Consider the following 19,005-nt stretch of genomic DNA (forward strand, 5'->3'; position numbering starts at 1 on the left):
CGAGCATCTATCATGGAAATGAAAATCTTCCTTCTCCCCAATCTTCACCATTAATCTAGAAAGATATTCCATACCCAAGACAAATAGAAGAGGAGACATAGGGTCCCCTTGCCTAAGTCCTCTTCTAGATTCAAAGAATCCATGTAAGGATCCATTGAACATAAGAGAGAACTTAGGAGTAGTGATGCAATTCATAATGAGCTGGATGAAGCTTCTAGGGAAATTTAGGCCAGTTAGCATTTCCTCCAAAAAGTCCCACTCAACCGTGTCATAAGCTTTCTGGAGATCAAGTTTGATCATACAACTTGGTTTGTTTGCTTTCCTGTGATAATGCCTTACCAAATCCTGACATATCATAATGTTGTGCCCTATGAATCTTCCTTTAATAAAACCTCCTTGTGATTGAGATATTATTGAAGGAAGAATTTGACTAATTCTAGAGCTCAATATCTTGGTTGCAATTTTATAAATCACATTGCAACAAGAAATTGGCCTAAAATCCTTAACCGAATTAGGGCACTTGCATTTTGGGACTAGAGTAATTATTGTTGAATTGATCTCTTTGAGGATGTTACCTGTTTCCAGAAAAGACAGTACTGCACCACTAATGTCTTCTCCTATGATATCCCAATTGTCCTGATAAAAGCTACTTGAGAAACCATCAGGACCAGGGGATTTAGAGCCAGGAATACTAAAAGCAGCTTTCTTCACTTCTTCATGTGTGAACTTCTGGGTTAGGACATTTGCAAGCTCTGGAGATAGCACAGGTCCTCTAGCCAAAACTCTTGCCTCAACTTTCCTTCGATTTTCTAACTTGGACCCCAGTAATCCTTTGTAAAATTCAAGGAAAGCCTCTGTAATCTGATCCGGATCATGTACTCTGCTTCCATCTTGTCTTTCAATAGATAGGATACGATTGTGCCTCAGTCTCTGCTTAATGCAAGCATGAAACAGACCTGAATTACAATCCCCTTGTTGAATCCAGTCTGCTTTAACTTTCTGTTGTAAAAATGACAAGTAGTCACCTTGCACCTTGATGAGCTTTTCTCTAAGTTCTCTTTCTTGTAGGTGAAGCTTAGAATCAAGAGGCTGTTTGTGTATTTGACTTTGAAGAAGATCTAAGTTCTGCTTAATGCGAATGACAGCACTTTGTAAGTCAGAATACCCCTCTTTATTAATCTCCTTGAGTTTCACTTTAAATTGCTTCAATTTAGTCACTACTTGGAACATTTTGGATCCCCTTTCATGTTGCTTCCACACTTCTTTCAAGCTAGTATCATACTGAGGATGAGATTTCCACATCCTAAAGTACTTAAAAGGTTTCTTTCCGCTCACCACATGAGGATAAATTAATAAGATACCCGGAGTATGATCAAATAAACCTTCATTGAGAAAGACAGCTTCAGCAAACTCATATTTGTTAATCCATGTTTGATTAGCCATGATCCGATCAATTTTTGAAAAAATTCTGTCATCCCCGTGCTGCTTATTTGTCCAAGTGAAGAAATTCCCACTTGATTTGACATCTTCCAATTGACAATGATTAGCACATTGAAGGAATTTAGTGTCAGGATAAGCCTTGGTCCTAAGACCAATCCTTTCCTCTTTAGCCAAAATATCATTGAAGTCTCCCATTACCACCCAATTACCACTTGTTCTCAAATCACACAGATCTTTCCATAAAAGTTTCCTTGTAGCTCGATCATTAGCAGCATATGCCACAGTAACAAAACTGTCAAACCCATCTACAGTTGTCATCCTTAAATGCATTAATTGACTAGTGCATTTAAGAATGTCAACTGTAAATCTCCAAGGGTTCCAAGCTATGACGATCTTCCCACCTGCGTGCCAAGCTATATTAGTAGAGAAACACCAATTTGCAAACACATTTGAGTATAAGGTTCCAAGTTTTGGAGCCTTAACTCTTGTTTCGAGAAGACCAACAAAATCAACTTTTTGAATATTGATAAATTGCTTTATCAATTGTTGTTTTTGTTGATTGTTGGCCCCTCGAACGTTCCAACAAAGTAACTTATCCACTAGACAGAGAGGGTGCTCCCCCCTCTCCTGTCTTGACTATCTCAGTAGGCATATTCTCCTCTGCAATTTCTATAATTTCATCTTCTTCGAGTCCCTGGAATGAGTTCTTCATTATCACCCCATTAGTTTCAGTTGTTCCAGTTGTTCCCTGCTCACGGGTAGCAGTATTTTTCCAGCTATGAACTTTGGTAAAGCCCTCTTCATCAACCTGTGGCATCTTCCTGTTGTCCTTTTTAATGATCCATTGTTGCTGCCCCCCCATTTTCTTTTTACAATCTGTTGCAGCATGACCTATACCAGAACAATGTGAGCAAGAAATTGGCTTCCATTCATATTTTATTCCTACTGAAGTGATCGAACCAAATTCATTTTCAAACTCTAAGAAAGCTGGCAAATCTTGGTCCATCTGTACTTCTATTAAAACCTGAGGGAAGTTCAATCTCTCCCTTTCTTTAGTCACATTATCTACCATGATTGGCTTCCCCGTCTGACCAACTATCTTAAACAATGACTTTTGGCCCCAATATTTCAGTTCTAGTTCTTCTAATTGGATCCATATAGGAACACTCTTCATATCATCTTTTTTGAATGATTCATTTGGGTCCCAAGGCCTCATAACTACTGGTCTTCTGTTAAAGAAAATGAAACCCCCATTCAACACTTGATCCCTATCCTCAATTGAATGAAACCGAATGATGAATATACCATAGGATAACACCTTCACTCTGTCCACTTTACCCTGCCAGATTCTATGAACAAAACCATCCAAAATATACAGAGGAGGATTTTCTCCTAATACATACCATAGGAGAAATTTTTTAATGTTATGTAAGTATATTTAGTCAAATTTTCTTATTATAATTACTATGATATATATATACAATGTAGGTATGTATCACACTTATTATAAATGACATGGCATGTTAATTATAACTATTATTTTAGGTTTAAATTTATATTAGCTGGATGTTTTTAAATGAGTCTTAATTTATAATAATAGTAGAATTTATTCGTAAAAAAAGTACTAAATATTAATTGCGACATAATTGCTCACTTTAGGTATACTTGTTTAGGGACAAAAAGTAGAAGATGACTTAAATTCCTCCACGAACTACAAAGGTTAGTCGAATGATCAATCACCATCACCTCTGATAAGAAGAGACAGTAACCATATGATTCATCGACACTGTGCCCCAATACATAATAATAAAAAATCAATATTAATTAAACCATATATTATCTTCAATGCATGTATGTTTGTCTCTATATCACCTCCAAGACTACGGCTGAGCGTGTTCTACTCTCTCTCTCTCTCTCTCTCTCTATATATATATATATATTTCCTTCTCAGCAGATGACTATATACCAATCTGGAGCTTCCATTGACCACAGGCAGAAAACTGCCCATTTCTAGGTATTGTTGATAAACATTGAACTGTCGCTCTCTTGATCTTCACTCAGTTTGCCCTCATTTTATTTATTTGTCCTAAGAAAAGAAAAAGTCTTTCACATTAAGGCTTTGACATTTTATTATATAGAGATGTCACAGTACTGTTTGTCAGTGTCAGCTTAGCATGTTCCATTGGCTGCTTCCACTACAGATGATATGGGTCAGGAGACTGAAACTATATATGATCCCCTATAGCTAGCTGCTTTTAATTAATTTAATGTTATATATATTTATATAACCAAGCTGATTAAATTGACAAAGAGAACTACATAAAGGGATTTTACACCATATCATATAGCTAACCACATCTGCCTTTCATCACCAATAAATGTTTTTATGATATGTATAGGTACAAGACAATTCGTGGAGATATATATAAATATATATACGAGGTGTAAAGCACATTCAAGGTTCAAGGTATGTGTTAGTGTTTTTATTTTATTATTATTTTAATTAATGACAAAAATATATTGGATTAAAATCTTGGTTTATATGTATTAGTGTATTATTATTTAAAGTGTGATTATTTTAGTAATTGTAGGTTATTAGGTAAGAAATTATCATGTGCTAAATATTTTTAATTTATTAAAGGGCTACATTAAATATACTTAAAATTAATAACCTATCGGTGAGATTATAGTGGTCTCCACGAAACAAGAGTAATTCCTCCATCAAGAGAGAAAATTAGAAAATTTTAAGTCTTATTTATTGGAAGATTATTACCTAAAATCACTATAAAAATCATTTCTACAAGATAGATTAAGGGGTTGAGATGCAAAATGAACCTAAATTTAGAAACTAAGTTAATAAATGTCCATTTTTTAAAAAAATTAAGAAAATGGCCAAATCTAATAAATTAGCTAATAAAAATTATAAAAATATGTTGATCACATATTTTTAAAAATATATATATAATAATAAAATTAAGCTACATAATTTTTTAGTATTGCATATTATTATATTGTAATAAAAATAAATAAATATATTAGATCATTTAAATATATACAGCAGTATTAGATATATCGTAGTACTGAAAATTAATATACCGTAGTAATAAAATTATATACCACAAAGAAATTATAACAATACTAAATTAATACTCAAAAAATATATATCATGCTAACAAATTATATATACCACCATTAAAATATAAATACATACCAAAAAATTTATATATAATAAAATAGAAACTAAATATCATATTAAATAAATGATATATTATAAACAACAAAAACCATATACCATACAAGAAAACGTATATACCTACAATAAAAAATAAAACAAAATAATATAATATTATTAAAAAAAAAATTATATATATCATATTAACAAAATTATATATTACTTTTATGTATACTAAAATAAAAACTAAACATGCATTATCAAAAATAAAATGAAATACTATACAATAAAACTTATATACTATATAGTATAAAATGTATACCTTACAATAGAAATATATGTAATAATAACAACAAATAAAAATAAAAATATATAGGATGCTAATAAAATTATATATCATGTCAACAAAAGTACAATAGAAAATAGATCTTAAATATAATTTAAAAAAATTATATACCGTATAACAAAAAATACATATACCATTCACCAAAACATATATACAAAAAATAATAATAATAAAAATATAGATTACTAATATATAAATGTATACTATACTAACCAAATTATATACCACAATTAAAATACATATACCATGACCATTATATAATAAAATAAAAACTAATTAAATATTATTTAAAATAAATAACCATACAATCAAAAAAAATATAAAAATAATAATTAAATATATGTAGCATGACAATTGTTGACCGAGGTTTTCAACAACTAATAAAATGTTATAAGATTATAAAGCTGTAAGAAAATTAGAGAAGGATTTTTACGTGGTTGGGGCGTTAATGAGCCTTAGTCCACGAGTCTTTGTTATTTATGGATGTATTTAATACAGAGAATGTATTTGGTGAGTGTTTCACCCATATAAATACAGAGAATGTTCTTGGTGAGTATTTACTCTTCTTGCTCTTATGCAGCCCAAGATTCTCGACCCCATTTAATGAGCTTTGAGGGGGTATTTATAGTGTTTTTGGTGGGGTGATCCCCAGAACTATCTTACAAGTGTATCTGCAAGTATCCATAAAGTTGGGCATTCCCAATGAATATACCATGAGTAATGCATGGTCAAATCCCTAGGTGCTGTAGGGCTTTTATGTGGAATGTCCTTATTGTTTTTTGACTGATGTGACTCTTCACAGTGTAGCCGCCGTTAGACTTAAATGATCATTACTTTGTAGCTGTTGGTTGGAGGTTGTGCCGTCAGACTTTATTGCGTGTAGCAGTCCCAACACGCTTCCTCCCATGCGGCATTAAATGCGACTTGACTGCACAGAAGAAACTTAACACCCCGCGGAGATGCTTTAGCGTTACTCGAGCTTCTGGGAGCATATGGGGTTCCATATGCCTTCTCCGGGAGCTACGTCCTGGACGCTGCCTTATAGCATAAAGACTTAGCAAATATTTTGAATTATTAGTTGCTTGATCCACGTGTCCTTGTCTGGTTGGTCCACGTATATTGGGCAAAATTAGGGGCAACATTTACCCCCCAAGCCTTGTAAATAAACAAGGCTTGCTCAAGTGCTTCCGGTTGACTCCTCGGTTTCCTGGCACGAGCTTCGAGCGCGTGAGGGTGCATTTAATGATGGCTTTTAATGCAGCGATTCACTTTTTGCAGGGGTCGATTCGTTTCACGCCCATTGATTGATACGGCGCATTAATGGTGTCAGACGGATACTCAAACGTTTCCACCGCCTTAATTAAAAATCAATCTGGTCCGTTGATCTTTGAGAATTTGAATCGTGCGTTTCCCCCACCGTTTGATTGGTAGGTGATAGTGCCTGTTCCTCATGCAGTTTTGCCTATAAAAGCCACCACCTTTCCTTCATTTCGGTTACTTCCCATTTCTTGCCAACTTTGCTCAAATTTCCCAGAGAGAAAAAATTCTCAGACCAAGAAAAACATTGTTGAACACTTTGCAATTTTTCCCAGTTCATCTTCGTTCACTACTGTCAGTCCTTCTTATCTTCGTTCGATTTATGGCAGGACCCCCAGTCTTAACACTTCACTGTAAGTTTCTTGCACCCCTTGCTTTATTGTTAATGTGCATGGCATGCTTTTACTTATCTGCTTGTTTTTTCTGGGTTTTGTACTCGAAGCTTCTGGGAATGCAAACTTTTAGATTCTTCACGTAACAGGTCTAGGTTCACCATTTCTGGTGATAGGATTACTCTTGTCACGCATCTATTACTGTTTTTGCAAAAGACCATACGTTCTTCGTATACTGGTCGTTTAGGGCATAGGAGAGATTACTCTCGATTTTCTACCCTTTCTTTTTCTCTGGTGCGCAATGTCGTCTTCTGTGAATATATTACACCCGACTCTTGTCCAGGGAATCCTTCTAGGGTTTCCTATTTGACAGGTGTCCGGAGGGGGCCTCTTTCCAGCGGTTAGGGGACCCCCATTCCCTTTTTCTTGGTTTAGGGTTTGGTATGGGGCCTAACTACTGGAATCTAAATTCTTTTTACAGAATCGAAACATGTCTGCTTCTGGTTCAAAGTCATCCAAGAAGAGTGGTAAGCGTATGGCTACCCTCGAAGACGTCTCGCTGGGTCCCGTTAACCAGGAGGGGTACAAGTCTCGGGCAACCGGATGGGAGGCGGCAGAGCTTCACTCTACTCTGACTTGTCCCCATCAGTTGGAGAATATCGTGGAGGTAGCCGGAATCAAGCCTTCCACATCCAAGACGTACCACCGGCCACCTCGTGATGCGGAGACGCCCAATCACAACTATGGCGGCTTCGGGGCTTGGAGCTAGACGCACTTGATGGTCGGGGCCATCCTTCCTCTCCAAGACTATTTTGTTAATTTTTTAGTTTTTGTCGGCCTTGCGCCATACCAACTTATTCCTCAAGCATACCGCCTGCTCTCAGGCTTATTTATTTTTTACTCCGCCCGGGGATGGGGCTCTCCCAGCCTGGCGGAGATATTGTATTTTTATGAACTTATTTCTGTCCCCAAGAAGGGGGACAAACTTAAAGACGGTTTTTATGGGTTCTGGGCCCACCCTGCCAATGATGGGATGGTCCCGTATAATAGGCAAACTCATGTTAAGGAGTATCGCCATCGTTTTTTCTTCTCTTCCGGGTTCCGGGCAGTGGAACATCCGGAGCTCCTCACGGAGTGGGTTAGGATTCCCCCTTACGAGCGGACCGCGCCTACTCAGGTCTTTCTTCGGAGAGCCCAGGCCTTCGCCTCTTATGACCGGGCGGACCTCGACGTCGGGGGCCTGGTTACGGCGAAGAATTGCCGGAAGGCAAAACTCATCCTGCCGCACCAATCCGTGGAGGACTCTAACCTTTCCCGAGTTATCTATCCCAATGTGAGGGTGCCTGCCGCGGAGAAGACCTTCCGGGAAGAGATTATCGCCACTTCCGAGAAGAAGTACCAGGACTATCTCTACCGGAAGGCTCGGGAGAGAGCCTACTCTAAGGCTCAAGCAGCTTCCGGGAGGCCACTTCGCGTGGGGAGCCCGGTCGAGAGGAGAAGCCAGGCAATCGCTGGGAAGCCCCTTCATATCGGGGACTCGGCGGAGAGAAGGGCTCCTAGGTCAAAGCCTTCGGCTCAGGAGCCGAACACTGGGGCTCGGGGCGCCAGCACTTCCAGCTCTGGTGGTAAGTCTCCTTTAGCAGTTCATTACGTCCCTTCTGTTGGAGAATATGCCAGTCTTAGGCCTGTAGGGTTCGATGAGCGTCTTTATAGGTTTAGGATGCCCTCGACCCGGTGGGAAGACCATATGAAGGAGTTTTATTTTTCCAACTTAGGAGATTTCCTAGGTCAGTCCCGGATGGGTTTTGGTCCTCCGGAGCCCGTCCCCTTAGACCCTTCAGCTTATATTTCATCCAGCTGGTTCCGGCCTTCGGACAGCTATCTCGGAGACGATGCTGCCAGCATTAAGATTCGAAACTTTGCTAGGGCCGAATTTGTAACGCCCTAAGATTTAGGCACGCTACCCAATATGATTAAGAAACCCTAATCCCCTAAACGGGATTGGTTTTAAAATAAGCGCGGAAATTAAAACTTTAAACGAAAACGGAATGAAAATAAACTTGTAATAATTTTAACCTTACAAACAAAAGTTACATGTTTCGGGATCCCAAAAAAAATCATTTTACAAAATATTACAAGTCTTTTCTCCTTAGCCGACCTAAGCGGCAAAAATAGAGTTACAAAAGTTTCAACGCTGGTAGACCCCAACCCGCTTGGTCTAGTGTGGCCCGAACATGTACATACATCGCCCAATTCCCATACTCATGGCTGATCAGAGATAGATTTACCCTTTCCTGCACAGTAGAGCACCCGTGAGCCAAGCCCAGCAAGACAGTAAGATATATCGTTAATCATATATAACTCATCACATAAATAATAATAATGCCATTTCATATTTGTCTGTATGACACAGACCTGCGTGTTACGCTCACACGCCTATTTATGTCTATGTGGCATAGACCTACATGTTACGCTCACACGTCTAATTACAATAAGGCCTTAGAACGGTTCACCTCGGTTCTAGTTACCGAGTCCAACCCGATTATGCCTTGAACACATAACCCTTTACTTCAATATACAGCTATATACATCATGGCATAACAATTACATATTACCAATTCACTTGGGTAATAACCCTAAGCCAATAAACCGCTCACTTTAGAGTAATAACTCTAATCCCGGTTTCTAGTTTCTCATATAAATCACATTCCATATAAGCGCCATTGTGCACATCTCTACGTACTAACTACTGTCTTACCTGATTTCCCACAAATATGGAGATTCCAAATCCCCGGGTGCTCCTGACCAAGTGCCGGTAATCCTAGTCACAATTCCGGGATACACAAGTATAGGGTTAATCCCAAAATCTATTTCTACAAATTAAAAACTGGGCACTTAAATTCCAAATATTCAGACAGAGCTCGGAATGAGCTTTCCAACGATATAAAGAACGTCCCAAACGGAGTCCCGAGTAAAAAGTTATGACCAAAACAAAAACCCAAAAAAATACAATAAGCTACCGAAAATGGCCGCGGCTACTGGGTTTAAAAACCCAGGAAACCCAGTTTCCAGCCACGAAAATGCATCCAAAAATACCAATTTTCATGCTATATCAACCCACAATCATACCAAACTTTCACCTAACATAAACCAAGTAATTAGAGAGGAATTACACATAATTCACTCTCCAACAACACCAAAAACCAGCAACTAAAAATCAGCCTTCAACAATGAATTTCAGCCCCAAAACTCATCCATTTCAACTCAATTCACAACCAAAACTTAAATCCATTAAATATATTTTTCAGTAATTAAATCAAAAGCTTAAAACACAATTCATGCATTAAAAATTCAATGGTAAAAACCCCAAAAATTCAGATTAAACATCATAAACTTCAAAGCTCCAACTTAAGCAAAATCACCAAGAACTTCAAGCTCAAGAACTTGAACTTGAACAATTAATTTCAAAGTTCAATAACAGAATAAAAACACAATAAAATTCCTTTTAAATTCTGTCTAAACCTAACCCAACATCAATTCAAAAGATCCAAGTACAAACATGCTCAAATCAACAAGAAAACACGAACATGCATCTCAAGACCATCCCAACCTATTTCATGCTTTTCAACCATAAAATCACAGCAGCAAATTCATTAAATTTCAGCAATAGAAAAACTACCTCAAGCTTCAATGCAATGATCAAGCCACAACTCCTCAAACAATTCTTCAATTTCAAGCTTGAATACCAAGCAAATCACCAATTTTTCAACCAAATACAAAGAGAGATAGAGAGAGAGAGAGAGGGAAGGGGGCTGTTTTAGGGTTAAGGTAAATGCAGAAATGAATTTCATTTTTTTACAAAGAATGCCTTTAGTTGAAAATAAATCCAAAATACATATTTACCATTTTGCCCCTAGGGCCATTTCTCACATACTCAAACAATCAAGGGCATTGAATTCATTTCATATATAACACATATTTAAATAATTTCAGATTATTCACACATAAATAAAATGCCAATAATTTATCCCAAAATTATATTTCGGCCCCGAACCCGGTTCGGCCCGAAATACCCGATTGTGACTATACTGCGCCAACTTGTCAGAACACACCTGAAAAAGGACACACCAGATATACTATATAATAATATAGTTCATAAGCACATAAATAAATTAAATTCATAGTTTTACCCTTCTCGGGTCAAAATTACTAAAATGCCCCTAACTCACCAACGGGGTCTTAACATGTCATTTCTCATATTAATTCGCATATAATAAATTATAATATAATATAATTCTACAATAATACTCAATTAACTAGTTAGGGCTTTGCTAATCCATTTCCTTAATTCCAGGGTATTACAATTACCCCCTCCTTATAGAAATTTCGTCCCGAAATTTACCTAAACAACTCTGGATATTTCTGCTGCATATCCGTCTCGAGTTCCCAGGTTGCCTCTTCTACTTTACTATTCCTCCATAACACTTTCACCAGTGCAATTGTCTTGTTTTTCAAGACTTTCTCCCTTCTGTCAAGTATTTGCACCGGTTGTTCCTCATATGATAAATCTGGTTGTAGTTCTAATGCTTCATAACTCAGGATATGGGACGAATCTGAGACATATTTTCGAAGCATCGAAACATGGAATACATCATGTACAGCTGCCAGCGTTGGGGGCATAGCCAACCTGTACGCTACTTGCCCTATCCTCTCAAGGATTTCAAAAGGTCCAATGAACCTGGGGCTAAGTTTTCCTTTCTTACCAAAGCGCTTGATGCCTTTCATCGGCGATATTCGCAGAAACACCATGTCCCCGATCTGAAAATCAATATCCCGTCGCTTTGGATCAGCATAACTCTTCTGTCTGCTCTGAGCCGCGAGCATTCGCGCTCTAATTTTATCAACTGCCTCACTTGTTCTCTGAACAGCCTCGGGACCCAAGAACTTTCTTTCACCTACCTCATCCCAGTGAATAGGTGATCTACATTTTCTTCCATATAAAAGCTCATAAGGGGCCATCCTGATTGTTGCCTGATAGCTGTTGTTGTACGAGAACTCGATCAGGGGAAGGTACTTTACCCATGATCCTTCAAAGTCAAGCACACATGCCTTCTTTCTTTTGTTGTAGCAGGCGTTTCTATGGACGCCATTTTGGCCGAACTTGTCGGGGTTCACACTCCTGAAGCTCCCCCTCCCTTTACTTCTTCCCAGATGGCCCCCCCTCTAAAGGCTTCTTCCAGTGCTCCTCCAGACACTATTGACTTAGTGGATGAGGAGGTGCTCCGGGGAGAAGGTCAAGAAAAGCAATGGGGCTTTTCTGAGGAAGTTGAAGAAGGTGAAGGAGGACACCGGGCTCTTCCTGAGGAAGTTGAAGAAAATGAAGAAGAGCAAGAAGTTGCTCTAATTCGCAAACGCAAGGGCAAAATGGTTGCCCAGGAGGAGCCCAAACGGCAACAGAGAGCTGACACTCCGGCCCACGGTCTTGATGGCGGGGTCTCTCCCATGGAGGAACACACTGCCCCTCCCAATATTGTGCTGACTCCGGTTCCTGGAGATGAGGCAAGACAGGAGCTCCGGATAGCTAAAAACAACTATGCCATGGACGAATACTCCCGGGGGTATGTTGAGGTGGAGGCCCTTAAGAGGATCTTACGAGTTGAGATGCAAAATACTCTCAACAACCCGGAATACCAGAATTCGTGGGATCTAAATTTGGATCCCTTGTCGGACTGGTTCGGTCGTTTCCTGGGGCCCACATTAGCTCCCTTTGCCGCGGAGATGACTGGCGAGTTTGCGTCCCAGCTTACCCGGTGTGCACCTAGGCGGTTCGCTGCTTGTGCATCCTTGAACTCCATCTTCCAAATCCAGGATCTCAGACACTCCCTCACTGTGGTAAGTATTTTGTGTTGGAAATTATATTTATCCAGGATCTTAGATCTACTCACAAGTATGTTGATTTAACAACCTAATATTGAACTTCTAAAACGATGAACTAAACACATAAAAGTTAAGAATAACTTACAGTGATGGCAGCGGAATTAATGTCTCCTTCCACTCAGATCTCTAACCCTTGATTCCTGTCTGTAGCAGAGTATAATCAAGATCTGAGCCCGAAAGTTCTTCAGTTGGATGTGATCCTTCACAGTCTTCCAAACTATAATGAGGTACTGAGTGATGTGTGTGGGCACTTCTCTCTCACTAGGAATTTTGAAATTCTCTCTTGTTTTTCTCTCTTGATTTCGTGTGACACAATGCAAAGCAAAAGCTTTTTCAAGCCCTCCAATAGTAGAGAGAGGGGCGGCTATAAATAGGAAAGGGAAGAGCACAACTTTCCAAATAAACAGTTTCCTCTTTTACTGTGTAATTGAATAACTGCCTTATTTAGTGTGATCCACCACTTTCCTATTTAGGCTAGGCTTTGATTAGCAATTATATGGCAATTTAAATTGAAAATAATAATTGGGAAACATGCAAGTATGTGGTCGGCCATGGTGTGTATGGGCCTCACATGGATTTTGCAGTTTCCTCAATTTTATTTCTATTTCTCCAAAAAAGCCATTTTTCCAATTCTAATCATTTAAATGCCAAAACTAATTATTTAATAACTAAAATAGATTATTACATAATATTGCCATTTAAAATAATTACTAATTTAGACATGCAAAGTCTCATAATTAATAATTAAACCTAGAAACCCTTTTATTTACAATTTCATCCTTAAACTGTGAGAATTCGCAAATTAGACATAGTCTAACTTTTAGAATTATAATTGATTGATCATAAATCAATTATAGAGTCTTACAAACAGTATAGTCTCAACTAGAATGGGGACCATGGATCTATATGCTGAGCTTCCAATAAGTTGAATCGATTTACCAAGTAAATCCCTAACTTATTAATTCCTCGTTGAATCCACTCTTAGAACTTGGAATTGCACTCTCAGACTTATATAGAGCATATCATATGTTTCACGATATCAATATGCTATCTCATTTAACCATTTTTATAATCTTAATGTGATTTAGAGATCCTCTATATAGATGATTTACATCGAGATGGGATCAATTTACCGTTTACACCCCTCAATGTATTTTGCCCCTTTGAACACTTAGTTACCTGTAAATGATGTTTTAGTGATCTGATATACAGTCGCTGAAACAAGAGCTCATCCATTTACTTCTATTTAACTAAGCTTAAAAGGAATCATCACTTTACTTCTATACACCAGTAGAAGCTATAGATTTCCATATTTATGTTCAGCACTCCCACTCAGTTATGCTATCATGTTCCCAAAATATATGTATTATCGTGACCCAAAGGTAGGCTTAACTAATAAATCAAAGAACAAGAATAACACTCGTGAGATTGAGCCTAAGCATATCAGGATTTAGATTCTCTTAATCTAAGATCAACTTCTGATATTGACTTGGAAAGATACAACGGTAAGTTTACAATACCTTTGACCAAGTTCAATATCGGTCCAGTCCAATGCATACTCCATACATTCGAAACCAGTATACTTTGCAAATGTTCTGGAAAGAACATAACACTTACTCCAAGTGTAGGTATACTTCATCGCTGATTATCACATCAGTGTAAATCCAAAACACTAATGAACAGGGACCAAATCTTTTTTAATCATATAATCACAATCACATTCCACTGTATTGACAATACTGTAATTGTGAATGACTATATGTTCTGGATTTAATGATTTTGTGCATATATCAAGTATATATATTAAACCATAAACATGTAACATACATGTAATCATAATTCACTTCAAAATTCTAAATTGATAACTAATCAGATTGTAATGGGTTTTATTTAGGGCATAAAACCCAACAAACTCCCACTTGCACTAACATAAAACAAGTTGTGCATTACAATCAATCTTTCGCCTTGATCCTCTGATCAAGTGTAGTATATTTGAATCCACCCATATATCTGGAACCAGGTTCATAAGACTCATGAAACCTCTTTAACTTATGCTTTACTCATCAAGGGATACTGAAATCCTTACTGCCCATTAAGTATATCTGAACAACCAGAAGACATATCTCTCAAATTTTAAAATTTGGAATTGAGATAATGCAGTGTAGAATTTTCTTCAGTAAAATAACTTTCTGGTAATTTCGAATTTACAAAGTTATATCTTCTCTGATGAAGCTTAAATTATTATAGATGGGTTTTAACACTCTTCTATAATGATTCCTCCACCCCCAGAGTAACCACCATCTCACGATTTTAAATGAGTCGGTGTGCATATAGGGATCACTAATGCATAGTTCCTTAATAACATATACGTCACTTTTATAAATCTTTCTTGATTGTCCCCAAATGTTCCCCATTTGATTACATCTCAGATGGCTCCCACTCAATAGCAGATGTCTGGTTAGAAACTTTTAACCTTTTACTATTGTTTCTGGGAACATCTCATTATGACTTATTATCTTAAGCTGAAACTGTAAGTTTCTTTAAGACTAGGTCAACAGCATAGTAGTCTAGTATTTGAAGTGTAAAATACTTGCTAGAGATTTAAGCAATCAAATCAAGATACCATAAAATGTTATGATGAATAGACATCTTGAATCAAGTCTTTCGAATAGACTATGCAAAAATTCTTCTATCTTACTCTCATAATTCTGATAAGTTATTTCTATCCATGTGAATGGTTAGACTTGTTTTTATCAGAGGCGTTCTTAAGTTCCTATCACAATTATCAACCAAGCGAAGATGGGTAAAGAATTTTAATATTCTCCCACTCAGCCAAGGTAATGTGATATATTATCAAAGAACTTTAATGGTATCAATAACTATTACAACAGTAAATCTAAACTGGAACATATAATCAAGATCACGAATTTATTCTGATAATAGCTAATTTATTATATTATTTCCATGTTTAAAATTATGTGTCACAAAGGGTACTGTAGAATAAAGTCCACCCCTAAGTTTATAGAGATTATGGTCCACCCCTAAAGGTTGTAAATCTCTAAGTGTGATAGAGAGTCTGTGGAGTTGAATATAATCCAGAGTTCATTAGATATAAAAGATCGTTTGAACTGCATATTATTCTTAACTTTTCTCCACCCCTATCAGATCAAAAGATCCTTTTATTAAACAAATTCTAAAATAATTGTTTTGGAACTAACAATTATTCATAAACATAGAAATAATTTCTAGTGTTTATGTAGTAATAACTCTGTAAGGAGTTTAAATACCTTTTAGAATTTGTATCAATAATAAAATCACATACATATGCAAACATAATAAATATAACAATTGGTAATAGATAAGATAAAGTACTGAAGCTCAACTCATAAATTGCAATTTATTTGAAAAAGATACTTTATTATAAACCAAAAAATTGTTTGCAATATTATGAGAACCAAACAGGGAATTAAGATCCCAAAACTTGAAATCCAAATTGTTTGAAAAACTAAACAATTAATTCAAATGAAAGAGCTTCTTCTTTATTGTAGACGATCTCCATCCACCATCCAGCTTTCTAATCCAACTCGCTAAGACAGCACCCGAGTTTAAGAAGCTTTAGCTATAAGAAGAATAATAAACAAGGTTAGTAATCCAGAATTAATAATCCAAAAGGATAATAATTCACTAAAAACACATCAGTTTATAAAGAAAATACCTTGTTTCTTTGCGAGATACTTAGGACATTGGGATTTCCAATGGCCTTTCTCATTGCAGTAGAAACACTTTCCTTTTGGTGTATTACCAGAAGCTCCAGCATTTTTGTTCTTAGCTGCATTCACAGCTTGAGCTAGCTTCTTGGCATTTTTCCACTTCTTCTTATGATTGGATTTGGAAGTAGAAGCAACATGTGCCTCAGGATTACTCGTCTTATTACCATTTCCAGAATTCTGAGGTTTATTCCCTCTTTTCTTGGGACCTCCAATCAAATTTTCATATGTCTGAAGGTCATTGACTAAAGTATAAAAGTCTTGTTCCTTCTTATTCATGACATAATTTGATGTGTAGGGCAGAAAATCTGGAGTCAGACTATTCAAGATGAGACTCACTTGAGTAGTCTGATCCATTTCAGCACCATGATTCTGGGCTTCCTGGAAATAACTAGCCATCTGGAGAAGGTGATCACGCACATTCTGATGCGGTTCCATCCGTGCGTTGATGAATTTCTTAGTCGCGTCAAAATGAGACTGGATAGATGCCCTACCGAATAGCTCAGTTAACTGCGTCATGATTTCTGTAGCCGTGACAGTGTTTGCAAACCTTGTTTTCAAGGTGTCAACCATGCTGGAAAGCATGAAGTAACGAGCTTTATTGTTAGCATTCTGCCAACGCTCGAACTTCTCTTTCACAGTTTTGGTTGCATTGTCACCTGGCTGCTCAGGGGACGGCTCAGTCAACACAAACGAGGCACTTTCACCTATGAGAGCAATATGAATGTTCTCTCTCCACTTTGGGAAGTTAGACCCATTTAGCTTATTTTCAGTTAAGAGTGACAACATGGGATTTGACATTGCAATTCAGGATACTACAAGATAACACATAGATATCAATTATGGTTTATCACAAAATCTTATTCAGAAATTATTAGCACACACTAAAAAAAAAAATCAATCCTAAATAATTTCCAAGGTTTTCAACAAACTGATATCAGTGTCCCGTTTAGGCGAGAGTCAAAGCTATCATCCATTGAATAGAGTTGTCAGCTCATCTAAAATGGCAAATATTCTAGCAACCTTTTATTCGATCGGAAAAAGAATCCGACGTTGTCCCGTTTAGGCGAGAGTCAAGGTCATTCTTATTTCATGAGCTTCTACCATTGTTTCATACGTTTGTAAGTCTTATACAGTAGTCACCATTAGGGTGATCAATACCAATATAAAACACTTACAAACATACTTATCTTTCGAGATTAAACGGCGCTAACTTGCTAATGAACGTTCCTCCATTAGGGAGGATTACTCACTAAAACAATAGCTATGTAAAACCAACAATGGAGATCGAATATCTTAAAATAATAAAGCTCATTATTTAAAATTGTATTTTCTTCTATTATTTATTTATTTTAAATCCATATATATATTTGTTAAATTTTAAATTTAGAATAAAATCTAAATAAAATTTAATTTAATATCTGTAAAATTAAACTTAGATGGTTAAGAAAATAAAATGAATTATTTCCATCTTAGTATTAATTTTCCAACAAATATTAAGAAAATTACTTAATTTAAGTTGTATTAATTTAAATTAATTTGCAACTCAAATTAAAATTTTCTAAATATATATTGTATTTCCAAAAATATACAATTTTCGAAATACATTAAAATAAATCAAACTTTACTTAGAAAAAATACTTCAAGCAAAAATATTATCTATCTAGATTTTCTTGACTAATTAATCCAATTTCTAATAATATATTTCAGTTCCTTTATTTTAAATTAATCATTAAATGAAAAGATCATTGATTTAAGTTGATTCAAAATTAATTAAAATAATTAATTTACAACTTCAATCTATCTTTCAAGATAAATTCAAAATCATCTTGCATAATTAAATGCAATTTTGAAAAATGATTAATAAAATAAATAAAATATATTTTGAAAATTATTCAAATTTAAGTTGTTATGGAAATACCCAACTTAAAATAATTTTCTTATTTAATTAAATATCATGAAAATAACAATATCTAAGTATCATTATGAAAATCAACTTAGATATTTAATTTTCAATTTAATTAAATGTATTAAATTCAGGAAATAAATAATTAAGTATAGAGAAGGCTCAATCATTAATTTCCAATTTAATACAAGGAAAAATATCCTTAATTGAATTGTACCAAAATTAACTATTAAACAATTAATTTTACAATCAATGATATTTTCCTATATTAGAAATAATAATTAGTATAGAAATAACTATCTAGAAAATATCTCAATTCTACTAAGTATCTTTTCAAGATTTGGAAAATATCTGATTTAAGTTATTATAGAAAGAATCTATAATTTACAAACTTAAAATTTTCCAAACAAAATTTAATTAAATATCAAAATTAGGTGGTAACTACCTAATTTAAAGATATTCCCCTTTTTAAGTTTAAAGCCAACTTAAAATAATATCTTTTAAGAATCTTCAATAACTAATTCCTAGAATTCCTCAGCTTAATATTATAATCAAGATATATTCAAATTTAAGTTAAAAAGGAAAATTAGTAATAACTAATTCATAACTTAAATAAGAATATTTAATGAAATAATAAAAGTAAGTTTCAGAAAGAATCTAGTTAGTTAAAATTCTTTATTTAATTAAATACAAGAAAAATACAAATAGTTTATCTAGAAATGAAATTCATTAAACTATGTTTTTCTTAAATTAATTTCGAAGAAATTAATTATGTTGTTATTCAATTT

General features: G+C 35.6%; 1 protein-coding gene and 1 long non-coding RNA gene across 2 annotated transcripts; both read right to left on the reverse strand.

The window, feature by feature from the left end:
* Positions 1-2,032: 2,032 nt before the first annotated feature.
* LOC133037096 (uncharacterized) lies at positions 2,033-3,448 on the reverse strand. Its single transcript, XM_061113914.1, has 2 exons — positions 3,407-3,448; positions 2,033-2,779 (listed from the first exon to the last, which is right to left on the reverse strand). The coding sequence occupies exons 1-2, from the start codon at positions 3,446-3,448 to the stop codon at positions 2,033-2,035; spliced, it is 789 nt and encodes a 262-aa protein (XP_060969897.1).
* Positions 3,449-8,653: 5,205 nt separating this feature from the next.
* LOC133036548 (uncharacterized) lies at positions 8,654-10,699 on the reverse strand. Its single transcript, XR_009687153.1, has 3 exons — positions 10,287-10,699; positions 9,366-9,428; positions 8,654-8,901 (listed from the first exon to the last, which is right to left on the reverse strand). It is a non-coding gene; the product is annotated as an uncharacterized LOC133036548 (long non-coding RNA).
* Positions 10,700-19,005: the final 8,306 nt, after the last annotated feature.

The sequence above is a fragment of the Cannabis sativa genome, chromosome 4 (assembly GCF_029168945.1).
Source record: "Cannabis sativa cultivar Pink pepper isolate KNU-18-1 chromosome 4, ASM2916894v1, whole genome shotgun sequence".
NCBI lineage: Eukaryota > Viridiplantae > Streptophyta > Magnoliopsida > Rosales > Cannabaceae > Cannabis > Cannabis sativa.